Raw genomic sequence first — 24,274 nt, 5'->3', positions numbered from 1 at the left:
ACCTCAATAAAGGTATGAAGGGGACAGGATGTGGAATCTCAGCCCCCTCCTCAGAACTGTTAAATCAGAATTGGCATTCTAACAAAATCCCCAGTTATAGTTTAGGAAGCACTGGCCAGATCATTTTGGTTTAAGGGAAACAGCTAGAGCTGAGACTTAGGGCAACTTATTTACTACTCAGCTCTGATTTACTAATTAGTAAAGATGGCAATTAGATTACATGGTCTTCCAAATCTCTCTTTCCATTTAATTTCTCAGTATGGAGAGGTTGCAAACAGAGGCCCTGAAGGCAGGAAATGGCCTAATGACGTATTGTGTTAAATGCCTAGGGTTTTTCTCTTGGCAGCACCTGATTGACAGCCCTTTAAATTGAGCGTGTATTCTCAGTTTCTCTACTGTGTGGACCAAGACTATCCAAGTGACTGCCTTCGAGAATCTGGCTGAGGAATGAGGGGTGGAGGGGAGCAATATTTCTGTGAAAAAAATTAGGAGAAAATATTTGCAAAGTTAAATTTTTCTAAGAACTATTAAAGTTAACTCTGTATAAATAGATTCTGTAGATGTTCTAGAATTCTGATCAGCCAGTCATTATGAAATTGCTTAAAATTTTCATGTTCACTCTTGGCTTTGTTTCCAAAGGTGTTCAAACACTTGAAATCCCACTACTGAAAGTAGTCGTTGGAAACCCAAATTTGTTGGAAGTTAAAGTTGAAGGCCATTTTGATGACACTGATAGTTATCTAATGGAAATTTCTGCAGCCAGCAAAACTTTACGTCAAGTAAGTTTTTCTTTAATTATTAAAAAATATCTATGGATTATAGAAAATTTAGAATATAAGATAAGAAAAAGAAGGAAAATTTATGCATAATCCTACCTATCAAGGATGACTAAACACTTTTAACATTTTGGGAATTACGAAAAGGCTGTATGTCATAGAGATTAAAAAAGTGAGCTCTGGAAAAGACTACCTGAGTTAGTTTTCACTGCTGGTACTGTTTTTGTGAGCTTAGGAAAGTTACTTTACTCTAAGTTTCCTCATCTATAAAATGGAAGTGATACTAATAATACCTACCTCTTAAGATTGTTTTGAGAATTAAATGTGATAATTCAGGTAGGCCATCTAAAACAATGTCTGGCACATAGAAAATGCTCAATCACTATGAACTTACAGTATTTTCCTTTTTTCCCCCTAAAACTGGGAGAGCATTGTATATACAGTTTTAAAAATTTGCTCCTTCCACTTAATTATATAGTTTAATCCCTTTGTGTCAATAAATATTTTTCAGCAAATTCTACAATCTGTTTATCATGAAAAATTTCAGATATAGACAAAAGAAGAATTTCCATATACCTATTTCTGAAATTAAACAATAGTCAAGGTTTTGATACTTCTGTTTTATCATCTCTAATTTTTTTGGTTTATATTCTGACATAGTTTTAAATGAATAGCAGACATCATGTCATTTCACTCCTATATGCTTCCATACATATCTCCAAAAAATATGTGTATTATCTCTCACATAACAAGAATGCCATTATCATCCCTGAAATTTTTTAAACAAATTTTTTTTTGGTACCCTATAAAACCCAGTCCATAATCAAATTCCCGCAATTTTCTCAAAAAAAAAAAAGTTTAGGGTTGGTTTGTTTGAATTGGCATCCAAACAAAAGTCACACAGTATGTGGTTATTTATTAATCTCTTAAGTTTCTTTTAGTTTAAGGTAGGTATGACTCCATTTTCTTCCCCTGCCATTGAATTGTAGCAATTGAGTCAGTTATGTTGTAGAATCTCCAGTATTCTAGATTTTTCTGTTTACTTCCTTATTTCTTATTGAACTAGTGTTACCCACCCCAAATTTCCTTTAATAATAGAACCCTGCTTAGATTCTGGTTCAATGTGTTTTCACAAAAATTCATTAAAAATAGATTATTTTTAATGGCTTACAGAGTATAGAGATGGAGGCAAAACTACTAGAGCCTACTATATCAGTAAAATTATTAGTATTTCTACATTTTTTAATTTCAAGAAGTACTTAAAAATTTCAAACAGAATTTATCAAATTTTGTTGAATGTTTAATATCATGCAAGGTTCAAATATGGTTTTTGTACATAAATTTCTACTAAAAACATATCTTTGTGAAATACAGTGGTTGCTAAGTGAGTATCTTCTTTTCAAAATGTATACCAATGGAAGTTATTTTACTCATATTATCCAAGCAAATGTCAATGCTCATCAATGAATGAGGGAAGCCTTGCCATTCTAAGTTGGATTTACATCCAACTGCATCCAATAATAGTGTTTATTTAATAATAAACACTTGATCCTTGCTCATTTCCAAATGTCACCCACAGGCAATTAGATTGGAATGTATTTCTTCCTGGAAAAGAATATGTCTTCTGTTAAGATTTATCCTCAAACAGATCGTTATGATCAAACTTATGATTCTATTTCTGTTTTCTATTATCATTCTTTTTCTATTTCTTTTCATTTTCATTTTCTGTATTCTTTACTTGGGTACTGTGCTAGTTTGCCAGGGCTTCCATAACAAAATACTATGGACTGAGTGGCTTAAACAACAGAAATTTATTTTCTCACAGTTCCAGAGGCTAGAAGCCAAGATCAAGGCATTGGCAGGGTTGGTTTCTTCTAAGGCCTCCCTCCTTGGTCTGCAGATGGCTGTCTTCTCCCTGTGTCTTCACATGGTCTTCCCTCTGTGTGTGTCTGTTTTCAAATTTCCTGTTGTTATATGACACTCATCATATTGGATTAGAGCCTACCCTAATGATCTCATCTTAACTTAATTGCCTCTTTAAAGGCCTTATCTCCAAATACAATCACATTCTGAGATACTGGAGGTTAGGACTTCAACATATGGAGTAGACACAGTTCAGCCGATAACAGTTACTTTAAATAACCTTCATTTATTTGGATATTTCCAGGGTTCAACTTCACTGGCGTTTATTGTGTGGGGAGCATCGACTGAGTGTCTTGTTACAACATTCGTGCCAATGTTGAAAAGCAGCTGTAGTTATCTCAAGTCTATGCATCACATTCCTAGTGAAATTATCCCATTGGAAGACTGGATGAGTGGAGTTCACATGGACAGTCAGGGTTTTAATATGATCAAAGTTTTGCCAGTAAGAAACCTAAGCAGATTGTTTGAAGGGTACCAGTGATAGATTACTTTTGTATGATCGGCTGGCCATTCAGTCTTAGCATTTCTTTCCTGAAATGCTCAAAACACTCCAGTTATTTTTCAATCCTCATGTCATTTTGAGGATACGATGACTAAAATGTGAAAACTTTCTGAAATAATGATTTTTCTTGGTAACTTAGTCTTATCATTTTTAATATCACATTTTATGCTATATTATGGTGGCATAATCTTGGGCTTTAACAATATATACAGTTATTTGCCCTTAAGTTGACTCATTCTCATCCTGAGCTGATATATCTTACAGGTCCCATTTCAATATAATAACAATTTTAATTTTTGCCTTGTCAGACTCTGTGACTCTTTTTAAAATATCTTTGTTAACTTATTACTTATCATTTTCTTTGTGACAAAAAAAATAACCAAACTTGAAGAATTATTTACTAAATATGTCACTAAGCCTCTTTATAAGGTGTTTAAACTTTATTGCATTGACTTTATGACAGCTACTTTAGGTTCTAAAACATTTTTCACTTATTTACAAGGTCCAAGTTGTATTACCATGGGTTGAGGGAGTGCTGGGGAAAGAGAAATTTACTTAAATACCAGGAGCTGAAAGTGAAATATTTGTTTTGAAAGCTTTTCTGGAAAATCAAGATTTTTAAATGAAAGACTTAGTAAATAATAATGAATTTTACACTAACTTTGTTTAATCATTTTCAGATAAACTACAGGCCTCCCTCTAATATGGGAATAGCTATTCCACTTACAGATAATTTTTATCATGCAGATCCTAGCAAACCCATACCAAGAAACCTATTTCACAAGTCAAAGGTAAATATTTTTTCTGCAAATATACTAGTATTCATTTGAATTCAAGAAATCATTCAGTAAAATTACACGTGGACAGACCTAGCTGTGGAGATTAAATGAGAAGGTGCATTAAGCATAATCTGCCCTGATAACATCACTACTTCTTCTCCCCCTCCCTCTCCCCCTCCCCTTCCCTCTCCTCCTCCCTCATTACTACTACTACTACTACTAATACTACTACTACTACTACTACTACTGCTATCCCTGTTCCTCCTCCTACTGCTGTAGCCTTTTCTTCTCTTACTGCTACTCCTGGATACAGTTTTGGAACCAAGAAGTCTAAATGGACTCTTTCCCCTTGACCTCTCCCTAGCTCCCATTTGAATTTCAAAGAGCATAGATAGAGTGAGAACATGGTTTTTTAAATGAAAGGGGCCTCAGACCCATCTCACAGCTCTGTGAAAGGAATGATGTCCAAAAAGAGAGAAGAGTGTTTGCTCCAACATAGACTCATTTGAACTCCTGCCGAGGATCCGCCTAGAAAATAACCAAACCCCAGCAGCACTCTGCCTCTCTGGAGTCAGGGAGAGCAAGGTAGAACAGAGAGAAACCACTAGGCTCAAAAGAAGAATACTTCAGGACTTCCTTGGTGGTCCAGTGGGTAAGACTCCGAGCTCCCAATGCAGGGGGCCTGGGTTTGATCCCTGATCAGGGGAACTAGGTCCTGCGTGCAGGTCGCAACTAAGAAGCCCGCATGCATATGTAACTAAAGATCCCGCGTGCTGCAGTAAAGACCTGGTCCAGCCAAACTAAATAAATACTTCTTTTAAAAAGGAAAAGTACATCATGGGGTGGCTTCCCAAGGAAACCTCACAGATACCTGTAATATCTCTCTTGAGAAAAACACACCTAACTGCATATACATATGGACAAGCAGACATTCATATCCATTCAGGAACATACACACACACGCAAAGACAGAAAATCGTTGTTTCTTTTGTTCAAAATTCTTCATCATCTTCCCATCTCTTTCAGAGTAAAAGCCAAATTCTTACAATGGTTTATAAGGTCCTCTGTGGTTCAGCCTTAGCTTCATATCTGACCTGATTTCCCTCAGGTCACTCTGTTCTGCACACATTGGCCTCCTTGCTGTTCTTCAAGTATACCAGACATATTCCCACCTCAGGGTCCTTAAGTTTCAAAACTTTCCTCTGTCTGGAATGTACTTCTGCCAGATATCACATAGCGCATTCCATCACCATCTTCAGATTTTTGCTTAAATGTCACCATCATTGTGAGACCTTCCTTGGCCACTCTATTTAGGATTGTAACCTCCACCTCCACTGATGCCCACTCCTGTCCCCCTTCCCTGCCTTATTTTTCTTCACTGCACTTTTACAATTTTACATATTTTACCCATTTATTTATTGTATTTCATTAAAAGGTAAGCTACATAAAGCAGGGTTATTGTTGGGTTTTTTTAAAATCTATTCTATTCTCTACAATATCTTTAGTACCCAGAAAAGTGCCCGACATAGGGAGTGCTTAAAAATTGTTCAACAAATGAATAATACACATTTATACACATATGATTACACACACACACACACACACACACACACACACACTCACACACACACAAGGTTGACTTCTTGTTGAATCTTGGATTTCAAGGTAAGCAGCTCTGCTCCAGGCAATGAGCAACTCAAATATTGAATTCTTCAATTGCAGTTTCTTCCAAAGATAAAGTCTGATACATCACTAGATGCAAGCCTCATCTATTGAAATATGAGTTTAATATATTTACATGGAAATCCTTCGTTTGGATTTTTTTTTCTTCTGGATTTTCTTGGGAGTTGAATAGGAAATGTATCTAATTTACACATAAGTAAATAACAGGTTTGGGGGGGGCACCTTTTATACATTCAACAAATGTGAATTTCAGCATTTCCAGAGTTATCAGAAACTGTACAAACAGATATTCTCTGGGGAGACAACAGTGAACAAGATAAACATGACATCTTCGTGGATCTTTAATGGGGGAGAATAAGCTTTAAAAGTTATACAAATTAAATAGCATCATCTAGTGGAGCAGACTACTCAAAATTTATGTAATTCTGCCTCTGATCACCTCAAAATATAACAGCTGGGAAAAAAGTACATCTGAACCAACACTGTGACTTCTTGTTATGCTGACATCATCCCCTTACTAGACAATCATGTGTGATGTCATTCCACATACAGAGTTGGCAGTTAGACTCTCCAAGGATAAGCAGACAACTGTAAAACAACAAATATTTGAAGAAAACTTCCACAATAAAAAAGAAGCATAAATCTAAACAACTAAAAAACTCATGCCTTGGAAAACAGTATCATAAATACAAGCAAACTTTAGAATAAGCAAAATAATTATTTCAGAACAGTTTAGGTCATATTGCAACCATGAAAAAAAAAATTGGAGACAGACATCACACACAAAAAAAAGATGTCAGAAATTTAAAATGTAATCATGAAACAGTTCAAAAGATTGGAAGAGCTGAATAAACCTAACTAAGCAGCAAATTAGTTCTGAAATTAGATAGTGGTGATGACTGAATAACATTGTGAGTATACTAAGACCCACTGCATTGTACACTTAAAAATGGTAAATGTTATCTCAATAAAAAGAAGAAAAAAGAAGCAATGAGGACGAGAATGGTAATCTTAAAAGAAGTAGAAGGAAGAATAACGTTTTTAGAAATAGAGTTGATTATCAAAATCAAAAGCCAGTTCTTTGAAAAAATGAATAAACCAATAAAAAAACAAATAAAAACCAATAAACCAATAAACCAAGCAAGAGTGATCAAATGAAAAAATGAATGACAAGTGGATAGTTATAGCGGAGATTTTAAACAGCCTTAGTAACTGCTATGAGGAGAGATACGTACAAAATGGTAGGTTTGGAGAGTATCCATAGTCAGCAGCCCATCATATCAAGTCTGTTCTTTTAGGTCTCAGTTTCCATGCCAGCGATGGAGGTGGGCATCTTAATTACTGCATTCAGAAAGACACAGACTTTCTGGGTCCCATGCATGTTGACTATCAACTGCCCTGAGGAAAACTGGCAAGCAGCTGAGTGATACTTGGGTTCATTCCAAGCAAATAGACAAAATTCAGAAATACTGTGCTTTTACCTTATTATTAATGGATTTTCTCCCTTTTTAACTTCTCAGGGATTTTATTCATTCAGGTAACAAATATTTATTGCACATTTACTCAGTTTGCATAAATCCTGCCACCAAAAAAAGCATGTCAACCTATTTTAATTCTATTTGCAGAAATCTGGTAAATTCAAACAGTGTGCAAATGTGTCTACTCGGGAGGAATGTAATTGCACAAATGATCAGAAGTTTTCACATGCTGTTGCTTTCTCAGATTGCAGAGAAAAGGTAAGATAATCTTTAATTTCCTGAAGACAGTATTTTCATATTAATGACTTTGAAATGCACATTTTGGTTAAACATGAAAACTAAGACATAGAAATACTGTTTTATTATGACATAGAATTAAATATGACATAGAGCTAAAAATATTTGAATTTAAATGTCCCCAGACACAGTAATTAACCTCATCTGTAGAACAGAATAATATCTGCATTGCCTTATTCAGTTCACAGGTTCTTATAAAGATACACACACACACACATGCTTCTATCTATGTGAAAACAATGTATAACCTGTCAAACGTTACACTAGGTTATGGTGAATATTGATTCATTTTAAAAAGTATTGACTATCAAACATGTATCAGGTTCTGAGAATATAGAACTTAAAGCTCAAGGTACTAGTGACAAAATAGAAGACAGTATAATATGTTGGTTAGGAGAATGGGTTCTGTGTCAAATACTTCCTTCTGTTAGGCTCCAAACATTCAAACATGTATCAAGTTGATGTTGGTGTCTGCATTAGCTGACTTACCTGTGCACTTGGTATGACTTTCGAGTAGATCTATTTCAAAGGCCTTGTTGGACTGTATACAGCATTATTTTAAATGATTTTATACAAGGATAAAAATCGCTTACTATAATACTGGGCATAGAGTCAGCAGTCAATAAACTATGAGGGTTGCTATTGTATACCTCCACAACTCCACCCTTGTTGAATTCCAGTATTTCTTGAGAATTTACTGTCTACCATGTACTGCTCTAAGGCTTCTCCATAACTTGTCTCATTTCATTTGAGGCACAGAGAAGCCTGGTAATTTGCTAAAGACCACATCATTAATATGTGATGGAGCTAGATTTGAACTCCAGAGCCTGAGTTTAATGAGTTTGGTTGAAAGATCATGACTGGGAGGGCAGCCAGCAGAAGCAAGAAGAACTACAATACTGCAGCCTGTGGAACAAAAACCACATTCACAGAAAGACAGACAAGTTGAAAAGACAGAGAGCTATGTACCACATGAAGGAACAAAATAAACCCCCAGAAAAACAACTGAATGAAGTGGAGATAGGCAACCTTCCAGAAAAAGAATTCAGAATAATGATAGTGAAGATGATCCAGGACCTCAGAAAAAGAATGGAGGCAAAGATCAAGAAGATGCAAGAAATGTTTCACAAAGACCTAGAAGAATTACAGAACAAACAAACAGAGATGAACATACAATAACTGAAATGAAAAATACACTAGAAGGAATCAATAGCAAAATAACTGAGGCAGAAGAACGGATAAGTGACCTGGAAGACAGAATGGTGGAATTCACTGCTGTGGAACAGAATAAAGAAAAAAGAATGTAAAAGAAATGACGACAGCCTAAGAGACCTCTAGGACAACATTAAACACAACAATATTTGCATTACAGGGGTCCCAGAAGGTGAAGAGAGAGAGAAAGGACCCGAGAAAATATTTGAAGAGGTTATAGTACGAAAATTCCCTAACATGGGAAAGGAAATAGCCACCCAAGTCCAGGAAGCACAGTGAGTCCCATACAGGATAAACCCAAGGAGAAACACGCCGAGACATATAGTAATCAAATTGGCAAAAATTAAAGGCAAAGAAAAATTATTGAAAGCAGCAAGGGAAACACGACAAATAACATACAAGGGAACGTCCATAAGGTTAACAGCTGATTTCTCAGCAGAAACTCTACAAGCCAGAAGGGAGTGGCATGATATACTTAAAGTGATGAAAGGGAAGAACCTACAACCAAGATTACTCTACCTGGCAAGGATTTCATTCAGATTTGATGGAGAAATCAAAAGCTTTACAGACAAGCAAAAGATAAGAGAATTCAGCACCACGAAACCAGCTCTACAACAAATGCTAAAGGAACTTCTCTAAGTGGGTAACACAAGAGAAGAAAAGGACCTACAAAAACAAATCCAAAACAATTAAGAAAATGGTCATAGGAACATACATATTGATAATTACCTTAAATGTGAATGGATTAAATGCTCCAACCAAAAGACACAGGCTTGCTGAATGGATACAAAAACAAGACCCATCTATATGCTGTCTACAAGAGACCCACTTCAGACCCAGGGACACATACAGACTGAAAGTGAGGGGATGGAAAAAGGTATTCCATGCAAATGGAAATCAAAAGAAAGCTGGAGTAGCAATTCTCATATCTGATAAAACAGACTTTAAAATGAAGAATGTTACAAGAGACAAGGAAGGACACTACATAATGATCAAGGGATCAATCCAAGAAGAAGATATAACAATTATAAATATGTATGTACCCAACATAGGAGCACTTCAATACATAAGGCAACTGCTAACAGCTCTAAAAGAGGAAATCAACAGTAACACAATAATAGTGGGGGATTTTAACACCTCACCTACACCAATGGACAGATCATCCAAACAGAAAATTACTAAGGAAACACAAGTTTTTAATGACATAATAGACCAGATAGATTTAATCGATATTTATAGGACATTCCATCCCAAAAGAGCAGGTTACACTTTCTTCTCAAGTGCGCATGGAACAGTCTCCAGGATAGATCACATCTTGGGTCATAAATCAAGCCTCAATAAATTTAAGAAAATTGAAGTCATATCAAGCATCTTTTCTGACCACAATGCTATGAGGTTAGAAATCAATTACAGGGAAAAAATATGGAAAATACACAAATGCATTGAAGCTAAACAATACATTACTAAATAATCAAGAGATTACTGAAGAAATCAAAGAGGAAGTCAAAAAATACCTTGAGACAAATAACAATGATAACACGACATTCCAAAACCTATGGGATGCAGCAAAAGCAGTTCTAAGAGGGAAGTTTATAGCTATACAAGCCTACTTCAAGAAACAAGAAAAATCTCAAATAAACTATCTAAACTTACACTTAAAGGAACTAGAGAAAGAAGAACAAACAAAACCCAAAGTTAGCAGATGGAAATAAATCATAAAGATCAGAGCAGAAATAAATGAAATAGAAACAAAGAAAACAATAGCAAAGATCAATAAAACTAAAAGCTGGTTCTTTGAGAAGATAAACAAAATTGATAAACCATTAGCCAGACTTATCAAGAAAGGGAGGGAGAGGACTCAAATCAATAAAATTAGAAATGAAAAAGAAGTTACAACAGGCACCGCAGAAATACAAAACACCTTAAGAGACTACTACAAGCAACTCTATGCCAATAAAATGGACAACCTGGAAGAAATGGACAAATTCTTAGAAACGTATAACCTTCCAAGACTGAACCTGGAAGAAATAGAAAATATGAACAGAACAGTCACAAGTAATGAAATTGAAACTGTGATTAAAAATCTCCCAACAAACAAAAGTCCAGGACCAAATGGTTTCACAGGTGAATTCTATCAAACACTTAGAGAAGAGCTTACACCCATCCTTCTCAAACTCTTCCAAAATATAGCAGAGGAAGGAACACTCCTAAACTCATTCTATGAGGCCACCATCACCTTGATACCAAAACCAGACAAAGATACTACAAAAAAAGAAAATTACAGACCAATATCACTGATTAATATAGATGCAAAAATCCTCAACAAAATACTAGCGAACAGAATCCAACAACACACTGAAAGGATCATAAACCATGATCAAGTGGGATTTATTCCAGGGATGCAAGGATTCTACAGTATACGCAAATCAATCAATGTGATACACCATATCAACAAATTGAAGAATAAAACCCATATGATCATCTCAATAGATGCAAGAAAAGCTTTTGACAAAATTCAATATCCATTTATGATAAAAAAAAAACTCTCCAGAAAGTGGGCATAGAGGGAACCTACCTCAACATACTAAAGGCCATATACAACAAACCCACAGCAAACATCATTCTCAATGATGAAAAATTGAAAACATTTCCTCTAGATTAGGAACAGGAAAAGGATGTCCACTCTCACCACTGTTATTCAACATAGTTTTAGAAGTCCTAGCCATGGCAATCAGAGAAGAAAAAGAAATAAAAGGAATACAAACTGGAAAAGAAGAAGTAAAACTGTCACTGTTTGCAGATGACATGATACTATACATAGAGAATCCTAAAGATGCCACCAGAAAACTACCAGAGCTAATCAATGAATTTGGTAAAGTTGAAGGATACAAAATTAATGCACAGAAATCTCTTGCATTCCTATATACTAATGATGAAAAATCTGAAAGAGAAATTAAGGAAACACTCCCATTTACCATTGCAACAAAAATAATAAAATACCTAGGAATAAACCTACCTGGGGATACAAAAGACCTGTATGCAGAAAGCTATAAGACACTGATGAAAGAAATTAAAGATGATACCAACAGATGGAGAGATATACCATGTTCTTGGACTGGAAAAATCAATATTGTGAAAATGACTGTACTACCCAAAGCAATCTATAGATTCAATGCAATCCCTATCAAATTACCAATAGAACTGGAACAAAAAAATCTTAAAATTTGTATTTTTTTATGGAACTAGAACAAAAAACCTTAAAATTTGTATGGAGACACAAAAGACCCCGAATAGCCAAAGCAGTCTTGAGGGAAAAAAGCAGAGCTGGAGGAATCAGACTCCCTGACTTCAGACTATACTACAAAGCTACAGTACTCAAGACAATATGGTACTGGCACAAAAACAGAAATATAGATCAATGGAACAAGATAGAAAGCCCAGAGATAAACCCACGCACCTATGGTCAACTAATCTATGCCAAAGGAGGTAAGGATATACGATGGAGAAAAGAAAGTCTCTTCAATAAGTGGTGCTGGGAAAACTGGACAGCTACATGTAAAAGAATGAAATTATAACACTCCCTAACACCATACACAAAAATAAACTCAAAATGGATTAGAGACCTAAATGTAAGACCAGACACTATAAAACTCTTAGAGGAAAGCATAGGAAGAACACTCTTTGACATAAATCACAGCAAGATCTTTTTTGATCCACCTCGTAGAGTAATGGAAATAAAAACAAAAATAAACAAATGGGATCTAATGAAACTTAAAAGCTTTTGCACAGCAAAGGAAACCATAAACAAGACGAAAAGAGAACCCTCAGAATGGGAGAAAATATTTGCAAATGAATCAACGGGCAAAGGATTAATCTCCAAAATATATAAACAGCTCATGCAGCTCAATATTAAAAAAACAAAGAACCCAGTCCAAAAGTGGGCAGAAGACCTAAATAGACATTTCTCCAAAGAAGACATACAGATGGCCAAGAAGCACATGAAAAGTTGCTCAACATCACTAATTATTAGAGAAATGCAAATCAAAACTACAATGAGGTATCACCTCACACCAGTTAGAATGGACATCATCAGAACATCTACAAACAACAAATGATGGAGATGGTGTGGAGAAAAGGGAACCCTCTTGCACTGTTGGTGGGAATGTGAATTGATAGAGCCACTTTGGAGAACAGTATGGAGATTCCTTAAAAAACTAAAAATAGAATTACCTTATTGACCCAGCAATCCCACTACTGGGCATATACCCAGAGGAAACCATAATTCAAAACGACACATGCACCCCAATGTTCATTGCAGCACTATTTACAATAGCCAGGACATGGAAGCAACCTAAATGCCCGTTGACAGATGAATCGATAAAGAAGGTGTGGTACATATATACAATGGAATAATACTCAGCCATAAAAAGGAATGAAATTGGGTCATTTGTAGAGATGTGGATGGATCTAGAGACTGTCATACAGAGTGAAGTAAGTCAGAAAGAAAAACAAATATCATATATTAACGCATATATGTGGAACCTAGAAGAATGGTACAGATGAACCGGTTTGCAGGGCAGAAATTGAGACACAGATGTAGAGAACAAATGTATGGACACCAAGCGGGGAAAGTGGCGAGGGGGGGTGGTGATGGTGGGATGAATTGGGAGATTGGGATTGACATGTATACATTGATGTGTATAAAATGGATGACTAATAAGAACCTGCTGTATAAAAAATAAATAAAATAAGATAAAATTCAAAAAAAAAAAGATGATGACTGGCAGAGAGAGGGTCGTTAAGGGATTTGGGCAAGACCTAATTCATGCAGTATCTTAGGGTATATGGGTTGGCCGAAAAAGGGTGGATACTATAATAGCAAATTCCTGTGAGAAAAGGCCGACAGAAAGGCAGGAGTTTTGTTACCACAGTCTTTGTGCACTACTTTTGGAGTTCACAGCGATTCTACTATAAGACAGATTTTTTTTTTTTTAATGCTCTGTGAAGGCAGAAACCCTCAGAAGCACATTTCATATAGAATAGACAAATTCTTGGGAATACATCTATTCATTCTTTACCAGGAAATGAAGAGTTAGTATTGAATTTTCCAAATTTACCTTCATTCTTGGCATTTGCATTTTAGGTTCCTCGTTTTAAGTTTCCAGTTACACAATATCCAATTTCTTTGAAAATTTACAGTGAGGATGGACATATGCCAGTGGAAACTCCATACCTGGTTACTGTGACTGAAGTGAATAACAGGGAAAACTGGAACCTAAGTAAGGTTTGCTTTCTTCTACAATTATTACAGCTATGTGTACTGTTGTTATTATGTAGAGAAGTGGTTTACAAAACTGTTTACACAAAAGATAGTTGAGAGTTCTTTGGAAAAGAAGTCGAATCACTTGTCATGTTGCTGTTCACACTGCTTCTATCATCTCACACTTTTTTTTTTTGAAGTATAGGTAATTTACAATATCATGTTAATTTCAGGTGTACAGCACAGTGATTCAGTTATATATATATATATATATATATATATATATTCTTTTTCAGATTCTTTTCCCTTGTAAGTTGTTAAAAAATATTGAGTAGAAAAAAAAATATTGAGTAGAGTTCCCTGTGCTATACAGTAGGCCCTTGTTGGTTATCTATTTTATATATAGTACTCTGTATATGTTAATACTCACCTTCTAATTTATCCCCTCTCCACCTGCTTCCCCTTTGGTAACCATAAGTTTGTTTTCTATGTCTGTGTGTCTCACACTTATTTCATCATCACTTCCAGTGACCTGGACTCAGAGCCATTATGTAGATTAGCAGCAAAAATGATTGAATTTGTGCTACACGTTGGTCTGGTGTCTCCTTTCATTGCTTTTGCAGTGTTATGGAGGGAGATATAAAACGTGTTGCCAGATTATCTATAGGATCTATCTTCTAATTATATGAGAAAAGTTTCTTAAATATTTTATGGTAAAATAATTGAAAGGATGCAGAAGTATTTCTAAATAAGTAAAATAAAATCTACCACAATTCAATTTTACCTCAAATATATACTTCTTTGTTGCACATCTGTGTTTGTTCACGAATGCGTACTTTTAAGGAGATCAATAGGTAGATAGATTGATAGATCAATAGATAGAGTCAAATGAAATTTCCAAATGTAATCAAGCATCCAGACATTTGGTATTCAGTGAGAGTCTTACTCTGCCCAACATATGCATTTTTGAATTGAAAAACTGAGCAAAGAGAATTAGTAAATATTTTGCTTTAACTAACATCCTCATTTTCTATGGTGTGCTGGAGTCTGCTCTTTTTGAGCACTGATTGTTAAATATTCAAGCATATGGCATACTGGTTGTTAAACCATTCGTCGCTTAAAATTAGCCATGATGATATTCACATCCTGTATGGAGAAAAGGGAGAAAAGGGATACTCCTGAGAAGATGCAGTGTCAGATGTTTTTTCCCCTAAATATATTTCCCCTAAATATATTTTCCCTAATATATTTTCCCTAAATATATTCTCCACAGAGTCAAACAGAACTAAAATTATGTATAATTTAGCCATGTTATGGAGTGGAATCTTTCATTGTACCTTACTGTATTTAAGAAGCTTTACATAGAATGAGAAAATAGCATACATGTGCTTAAAATATACTTTGTGTAATTTTAGAACACACTGTGCCAGAAAATGTAAAAAAAATGAAAGACTACTTAGAATCGATTCTTCATGCTCCAGTGTATAATCCTTTAGGCCTCAACCTAAGTATAAAGGTAAGTTGACAGCATTTTTATTTTTCCTGTTTTGAGTTTAGATAAAACCTGTATGTCTTTGTCTTTAGTTTTAAAGGATAGGTATCCATGAATGGTGGAAATAGCATCACTATTTGGAGTTTATTTTTCCTCCATTTCCCTTGATGCTATTATAATATTTAAAGATATCTGAATGTTGAATTTAACATTAACTTACCATGTTTTGAGCTAAAATGCAAGACTAGTAGATTATCAAGGTGGAGCAGAAAAAGTGTTTCCAAAAGTTAGGGGGAAATGGGCTCAGTATTCTTCACCTGGACATGTACAGACACATGTCTTCTGGGTTCAGCTGCCCCTAAGAACACATCAAGTTGACATAATCTAGGTGATTGTTGTGAAAGCCAATAAAAGTTAGGGGACGTCTCAAAACCATGAATATGTGGATTAGCCCAAAGTACTCATCAAGGCCATGTTGGATTTTATGTTTCTGTTTCTTCATTCAAAAAGAAAAAAGTGTCAGCTATCGAATCCCTCTGTTTCTAACTCTTGTCCTTCTCCCTCCATTTTTATTTTGATACATGAAGTATATGCCCAAGAACCTTAGAAAAGAGGTTGGAATTTTTCTATGCAGAATCTGTAGGGAAAGTGGCCCCAGTGTATATTTTTACTTAAAAGAACATACATGTCAATGTTGCTAATGCCTGGTGTGTTTCTTCCACAGGGCTCTGAGCTCTTTCACTTCAGAGTGTCTGTTGTTCCAGGGGTCTCTTTTTGTAACTTAGGTGAAGAATTTCAGGTATAGTGAAGGCACAGGTATCCAGTGGTATCCAAGGGAGTGATGGCTGGGGACATAATATGACAGGCATCCATCCAGGAGACACTTAAGAGAAAAAAATGGGAGAATTTGTATGATAGACAAGGCCTGGAGATGGGGGATCCTGGAGACTGGTGGTGACATTATCAGCAGTGATGAAGTTAGGGCCCTTGATAGGTTGCAGGACCAATTAATGCTGGGAAAATTTTAATAAGTGCCTGTATTTGTTTTTGTTCCATCTCCACCTTCCATATTTAGCTTGGTTTTCTGACACCCCCCCCAACTCCCCACAGAGACCTATGTCTGTAACACTTTAGTTTCCAATATTATCCTCCCTTTGGTTATTTGCATTGTAACGGTAGAGTCTTAAATACTCCCAAAGCCGTCAAGATCCAAAAGAACTGGAAACCAAAGTCAGTCTCTCCAAATCACCCTATGATGTTCAATGACTCATTTTTGTTTATTCATGTAATGATATCTGCTGCCTGTGGCGGGTGGGATGGAATAAGGATTTGATTAAATTGATTAATGGCTCATTCATTGTCAAATACTGGTACCACATTATCAAAAACAAAATCTCTTTCTCTTTTTTCCTTTCTCTATCCTGGCCCTGCCTCAGTAATGAATCTGCACAACTGCGGTGATGGGTGCCATGGCAGCAGTGCAGACATCTAAGACCCTGAGAGAAAATCCATCCCACTAGATCTAGGAAAAGAAGCATCTGTCATAGGAGGAGCATGAGAGAAAATCCCCATTACCTTTCTCTCTTTTTCCTCATCTCTTTGTCCCAAGGTCAGCCCCAGTTTCATAGAACAGCACAGCAGTACAGAAGGCTAAAACTGTAATGAATCCCAGCTTTCTTCCCAGAGGCCTAAGGAAAAGGGCCTCTAGGAGTAGAGAGTGTGGGGGAAATCCCTAAGAGAAGAGAGCTGGAGGAGGAGATTCCTAATTGTGTATATGTACTAGCGCGAATACCAAGCAGCACACGAGTAGAACACACCTAAAGAAGCTTAGCAAAGGCTTCAAAATAAAACGACAATATAACCACCCACTTAAGTTCCCCTAAGTGGCAAAGGAGACAGGAAGACATGATAGCATAGCTAAGGCTTTTTTTGAAAACTGAGCAGACATTGGAGCCATACCCACAGACAGTAAGGCATTACTTGTGATCTGAATGCAACCAGTGTGATTGACTGCTGAAACAAACAAAAGATTCAACATTTTCCAGAGAATTTTTAACAGGACCCAAAGTCTCTAAACGTAATATCTTAAATATCCAGGATACAATCCAAAGTTACTCAGTATACCAAGAATTAAGAAAATATAAGCAATTCAGGGAAAGAAAAGACAATCAGCAAATGACAGCAAATGGAGTTATCAAGACAGGTATTTTAAGCCAGCTATTATAACCATGCTCTAGGTAAAGGCAAGCACTTCTGAAATGAATGGAAAGGGAAAGGAAGAAATTCTCAGCAGAGAAATAGAAGCTATTAAAAAAAAAAAAAAAACCCAATGGAAATTTTAGAACTGAAAAGTACAGATATTTAAAATTTTAAAATCACTGGATGGACTCAATAGCAGAATGGGTATTGCAGAGAAAAGAATCAGTGAATTTGAAAATAAATCAGTAAAAATTCAACCTGAAGAAAAAAGATTTTAAAAAGAATAGCCTCAAGGATCTATGCGACAGTATCAAAAGGTCTAACACTTATGTCACCAGAGTCCATGAAGGAGAGGAAAAAAGAGATTGGTACAGGGAAAAAACAGAAAGAAAAGCTGAAGAAATTAAGGCTGAAAATGTCCTAAATTTGGTGAACACAAAATTGACAAATTCACAAAGCTTAATGAATCCCAAACAAGATGAACTTAAAAAAATCATGCCTAAACACTACACCTGAATGCCTAAATCATAATCAAACTACTAAAAATCAAACACAAAGGAAAATCTTGAAAGCAGCCAGAGAAAAACACTACATGTAAGTGAACAACAATTTGAATGACTGCTGACTTCTCATCAGAAACCACAGAAGAAGAAAGTTGTACAACATCCTTAATGTACTGGGGACAGTTGTAGTGTAGGAAGAAGGACTGTCAACCCAGAACTCTATAGCTAGTGAAAATATCCTTGAGCAATGAGGGGAAAATAAAGGTCAATTTCAGATGAAGGAAAAATAAGATAATCCACTGTAGGCAGAACTTCTCTGAAAAAATGCCTAAGGAAGTTCTTTGGGCTAAAAAGAAGTGTCAACAGAGAGAAACAAAGCTTCAGGAACGAAGGAAGAACCACGACAATGAATAAAAGAAAAATAGGAAGTGATTGCACAGTTAATAAAGGAAGAGAATCATTAAGAAACAATAGCAAAATACAAAGGTTCCTGAAATCTACTTTTGCAAGTATCCTGAAACAATGGAATACAAAGCATGATCTTGGATTTTCTCTCATCCTAAAGGACATTATTGGAATCATTGATAAAATTTGAGTAAAACCTGGAGATTAGATAATAGCGTTGTCTCAGAGTTAATATCCTTGTTTTGATAATTGCACTCTGGTTAAGTGAATTCTTTGCATTAAAGAAGCACAAATTGAAGTATTTTGATGATAAAAAGACATTGTGTCTAGACATACTCTTTTATGATTCTGGAGTTCAACTTTTCTTTAGACATGGCATGGAATATTTAGATAATCATAGAAGATTGGGAGGGAAACATTTAAAGAAAAAACTGTTTTCAAGAACTTTAGAGATAGCAGTTTAGCTGGAGAATACAGGATTCACAGGTGATAGAGGTTTCTACTCTTAGAAATATAGTAGATGACTTAAGCAAGTGAAATTTTTATATTTTCTGATAAGGTGACTGAAATTTTGTTTTAGGCAGAAATGGGTAAGGAAGGCATTCTGGGTGGAAAGAATAACAGCAGCAAAGACACAGATATAGGAAGTCATAAAGCAATCTCTTCAATAGTAGATCCATTTGGCTGGAATGTAAGGTTATATATAAGAAAGTGGGTAGGTTAGGGTCCCATTGTGGGAGACCTTGAATGTCTGGATGAGAACTTTGGAACATTCCTGTCAACAATGAGAAACTATTAAATATTTTGAAAAGGGGTGTTCAGGGATGATCACATGATCTACGCCTGCCCAGTCAGAGTGAATCACAGGACTTTTGCTCAAAGTGCTGGGACATGGACTTGCTCTTTCTTAATGACATTGAACAAGGAAGTTTGCAGCCCCAGGAGCTACTGTCAGCCATAAGGACTGTTGGGACTATGGAGGGAGTTATCCAACACTGAGGAAGCAGAACGAGAAAAAGATAGATTATGATTACAGTGGGTAGTTTCCTCTGGCTCTTCCTAACTTTAGCATAGAAAAGAAAATTCCGTTTTGAGATTACATGTAGCGCACAATTGTCTCTCTCATTTACCACAAACAGACTAGATCATTCTTACAAAGCTTATTATCCAACCTCCTCTGATGGGCCACCTTTAGAAGAAAGATTTTTGGTATCTTGTAGCACCATATTGAAAAATACAAGTAGCATATCATATCCAATATATAATATGTGTCTATCAAGTCCCCAATAATTCCAGTAGCATTGGGCACATTGTCTGAGCCTCCAAGTACAATAGGACATGGTTAAACCAGCTGGTCCATTACCATGAAGATAATTATCTCCCAGATTGGAAAGCACAGTTTCTCACTGCTTTCCACACCACTTGGCCAGATCCACCTTCTGAATTCTGTTGCTTACAATACTCCATTTCTGGTACCAGTTCTATATAGTCAAGATTCTTCTCGTCACAAATGAAGCAATCTCTCTTTGTTTAAAAAAAATTTTTATAGACAGACTGATGTTTTACGAAGATTAATCTGGCAATGTTATTATGTCAACATGGACTGACAGCATGGAAAGCTGTTAGGGGAGCCTATTTATACAAAGTGAGGTATTAAAACTCACAATAGCGGTAACAAAAGTGGAAGAGAAAGAATGAATGTGAGAGAAATTATAAAAGAATTCATAGCTTATGGGACTGTTTCTTAAAAAACAGATACATCCTTAGGTCACTGGGAGGATGGAGATACCTTTATCTTGATCTATACCCTAAAGCAGCTTTTTAATCCTTTATCTTGTCCTGGCATTTTCCCACATTCCCGCCACATTCATCTCTACTTTCTTCTACCTCCAAACATGATCTTCCTTCCTACTTCACTGGGAAAACATAAGCTTGAACCACCTTATTCTCCACATGCCCCCACTTCTACTTGTAACGTCTATGGCACCCATCTTTGCCTCTAGTCTCAGATAAAAAGACGACTCTATGCCTCTGTCAACGATCCTGTCTCCCCTCTAGGAACTTGTTTTTATTAATTAGCCATTCAGGCAGAGGAAACATTTTGAATATACAGAAATTTCCCAATGTCAGCACTTGTACAGAGGATTTCTAAAGAGAAGATAGTTTGGAAGAGCCCATGCTTATTCCCTCTACCTTGAATGTACCTTCTCCTCCTTCTCTTATTCTTCAAGATCCAGCTCAGGAAGCACATTACCTGATAACTCTAAGCAGTTAGGCACTTCTAACCATGTTCCTGCAGCACTTTGCCTGTTCCTCTGTAACTGAACACAGAACGATTTCCTGCTGTGTAAGTGTTCTATCTGCCCACCTCTGCCACTAAAGACATAGGATAAAGGAATAGGATATAAATCGATTTCCTATTCCCTATGTATCATGTGGAAATTCACCACCTGTCAAATTGTCAAGAGACCGTTTGTAAGCTTTGTGGAAGCTAAATATCTATATTAGTCTGGACAGAATGTTGCTAAATGAGTAACAATGTCTCCACCACTGTGGGAATCATGTCAAGCTCAGGGTTTTGAATTACTGGGTTCAGAAAGCTTAAAGACTTTGCTTTTTCTGTTGCAGATTTATGTTGACGAAGCCCCTCTGCCATTTCCAGGACACGCACTTATTGCCCTCGCAACAGCTGTACTGCTAGGGGGATTAATTTTTATAGCATTTATGTTCCAAATACGTAACATCCACCCATGGGATACATGCAAAAAATTGATTAGGACAAACAATGTGAATTAAACAAATATTACTGCTAATTAGCTGGTTCATCGATTGAAAATCTGAATAGTGAACAAATGGTAATCATAATTTTCTCTTTATTTCCTAGTTTCATTAGACAACTCCTAGAAAAAAATATATTTAAATGTTAATGTAAAAACTCGCTAAAATACTATAGAATTACCATTTTAACTCAAATTGCTATTTGTCAACATGTTTACCATTCCATCCTCTTATATTGAATACATGGAAAATTTCTTATGTCAACACTTATAATAGAGGATTTTCCTTGAGGTTTTTAGAAAAATACAAAATGATAACCATCTCTGTGTGGAACGGGTTTTCTGTATTTTTCAGCTTTTGTTGACTGGAGCCCATTCTGGGCCTTGCCCTTTTCAGATTGGAATATGAGTAGAATGCAATCCTGCCAGGGAAGGTTGGGTGATAAAGGAGGCTCCTGTCCATGTGTGCTTTCAGAGCCTCATGGAAATTAAAGATGAAACCATTTGGGTTTCTTGAGGCAACTTCAAAACCAGACTGTAGCACCTAAAGAGAATGAATTGTGGCCCCATCGTGGGGTTGGATGAACACGGGGTCTGGGTGAGGTTCTTATTTACAAAACTACATGCAACATGTAGAATTCCAAAAGATTCACCTCTGTGTACTTTCAGAGCACCTGTCCACAGGTAGTCAGAAGATGGCCACTGCATTTGGAGATCAGAGAGTGACACCCTCCTGGAAAAGCTCAGGAGGAGCCGCAGACTGCTCTTGACAACATAGGGAGAGGCTAGGCATCCAGTCCAGGAGAGCCCAGCTCTGAGAACTGTAAACAGTGGCCGTATCTGTATATCATGAAAGTTCTTTTGAGAGGATAGTGGGCAAGGTAAATCCAACAATTAGACTCCGGAGCCAGACGTCCCAGGTTTGCCACTTCCTAGATGTGTGACCTGAGCACATTATTTAATTTCTGTGTGCCTAAGTGTTTTCACCTGTAAAATGGGGATAATATTAATACCTACCTAATAGGGCTGTTGTGAGGGTCAAATGAATTAATACATGCAGAGTAATCAGAAGAGTGCCTGGCTCTGTGAATACTGTAAGTGTTAGCTGTTGTTGTTAGGTTGTAAGTGATAGAAAGCCATTCTGTCTAATTATAATAAAAAGGGAAATTTATTGGAAGGATACTACAGAAAGCCAGAAAATCAAAGCAAAATCTGGACAATCAGTTCTTGTCCATGGGGAGGAATGAGAACCATTCTGGAGACCTAGGAAAACAGGAGTTTGTCAACACCTCAGAACATCACTTGGGCCAGGGCTCTAGAGATAAAACATGGCACAGAAGTTAGAAGTGTAAGCTCCAGAGTCTAACCTGTGTTTCTTCTTTTAATAAACTTTTTTTTTAGAATAGTTTAAGATTTACCGAAAAGTTGTGAAGGTGGCACAGAGGGTTCTCGTATAACCCACACTCATTTGTCCCTAGTATTAATGTCTCACAGCCTGGTTTTTATCTAGCTCCATCACCTACTAGCTGTGTGATCTTGGGAAAGTTATTTAACCTGAGATTCTGTACTATGGTCTATACACGTCATCTTTTGGCTATTTGAGCATGTAGATGCATGCCGTGTCCACATCTGTCTTCCTGTGTGTTCAAAGATGCCCCTGCTAAGATAATTCACTCTACATGTAACCACAAATTCATTCACCTCTTCCCCCAAAAGACACCACCCAAAGTCATATCTAATGATGGGGTCTAGAAGTAACGTCATAGAGCCACTGTTCTTGGGAGTCCAGAAGCTCTAGGTGCTATCAATTTCTCTTCATTTCTGTTGAAAAGGAGGAAATGGTGATGATTATCATACTTTAGCAAAACTCAAGAAATGTGAATTATTTGTGACCCTGTAACTAATGCTAAAGCTGGCATTAGATTTCTCTCTCCACCACACATTCCATGTGCTGCCCTGCCTCTGAACAGCACCTCACCTGATTAGGATCCTTTGCCCAGAAGAATGAAATGTCTTCATTTGTGAAGGATCCGAGCCTTTGGTAAACCTGCCCTTTGGTAATCAGATATCTATTACTCTGTAAGTTAGTTTCCATTGATCTTTATCCGGGGGTATTGGTAGTAGAAGTTTGTGGCCTTGGATCCACCCAATTGATCTTGGTCCTCAGTGTGTTATAGCATCTCTATTTTTCCTCAGTAAGGTTGATTATCCTCTGTTGTGCCTGTTTTCTTAATACACCAGGAACCAGAAATGGTTACATGGATGTCTTGGTTTCCAATTCAGTGGGATCATTATTGCTTTCACTGGTATTTCTACACTGGTTACATAGGCCACTTGATTATCAGAGCTCAAAGTTTAGAACACAAAAAAGCAAAACTTTTGGTAGGTTTATTAAGTGAAATCTAAAAATAACCATTCACTCTCCACCCCTTATTTCCCAGATTAATGTGTTCTAGCTAGCAAACATCCCTGTATACTGGGGATTTCCAACATGGAACGTATATTTCATCCAGCCAGAGAAATCGCAGTGTCCAAGAGACCACAGTGCATGAACGTTCAGTAGGCTTCCTTATATTGTAAGACCACCTGTTCTGGATGACAGAGTAACAGTAATGCAATGAATCCCCAAAGCATCCACCCATTGCCTCACACCTTTTCATGAAGTGAGCTGAGGATAGGGCCAGAGGCAAACTGTGAGGGATTAAACTGTTTAGAGTCCCAACGTGCTGAAAAGATTGTTCTGTCTCCCTATGGGTAATAAAAATTTAAATGTTTGATTATAACACAGCACTTAAATATACGTGGAAATTAGAATAACTTCTTTCCAGATTTTCTGATTGGAAAATTCTGAATAGGGCTTCCCTGGTGATGCAGTGGTTAAGAATCCACCTGCCAATGCAGGGGACACAGGTTTGAGCCCTAGTCTGGGAAGATCCCACATGCCACGGAGCAACTAAGCCTGTGCGCCACAACTACTGAGCCTGCGCT

The 24,274-nt window shown here is 36.6% G+C and overlaps 1 protein-coding gene across 1 annotated transcript in view; it reads left to right on the top strand.

Annotated features, from left to right (window-relative positions):
- CATSPERB (cation channel sperm associated auxiliary subunit beta) overlaps positions 1-22,777 on the top strand; it is a 131,212-nt gene extending 108,435 nt beyond the window's left edge. Inside the window, 8 exon segments of the mRNA XM_049706594.1 lie at positions 640-779; positions 2,944-3,141; positions 3,882-3,992; positions 7,289-7,399; positions 13,794-13,929; positions 15,326-15,426; positions 16,127-16,201; positions 21,138-22,777. Of these exon segments, the coding sequence (XP_049562551.1) occupies positions 640-779; positions 2,944-3,141; positions 3,882-3,992; positions 7,289-7,399; positions 13,794-13,929; positions 15,326-15,426; positions 16,127-16,201; positions 21,138-21,350 (1,085 nt within the window). The 3' untranslated portion in view covers positions 21,351-22,777.
- The last annotated feature ends 1,497 nt before the right edge of the window (positions 22,778-24,274 follow it).

This window comes from Orcinus orca, chromosome 2, assembly GCF_937001465.1.
Source record: "Orcinus orca chromosome 2, mOrcOrc1.1, whole genome shotgun sequence".
Taxonomy (NCBI): Eukaryota; Metazoa; Chordata; class Mammalia; order Artiodactyla; family Delphinidae; genus Orcinus; species Orcinus orca.
The sequence above is the reverse complement of the archived record's forward strand: the minus strand, read 5'-3'. Positions and strand labels throughout refer to the sequence as shown.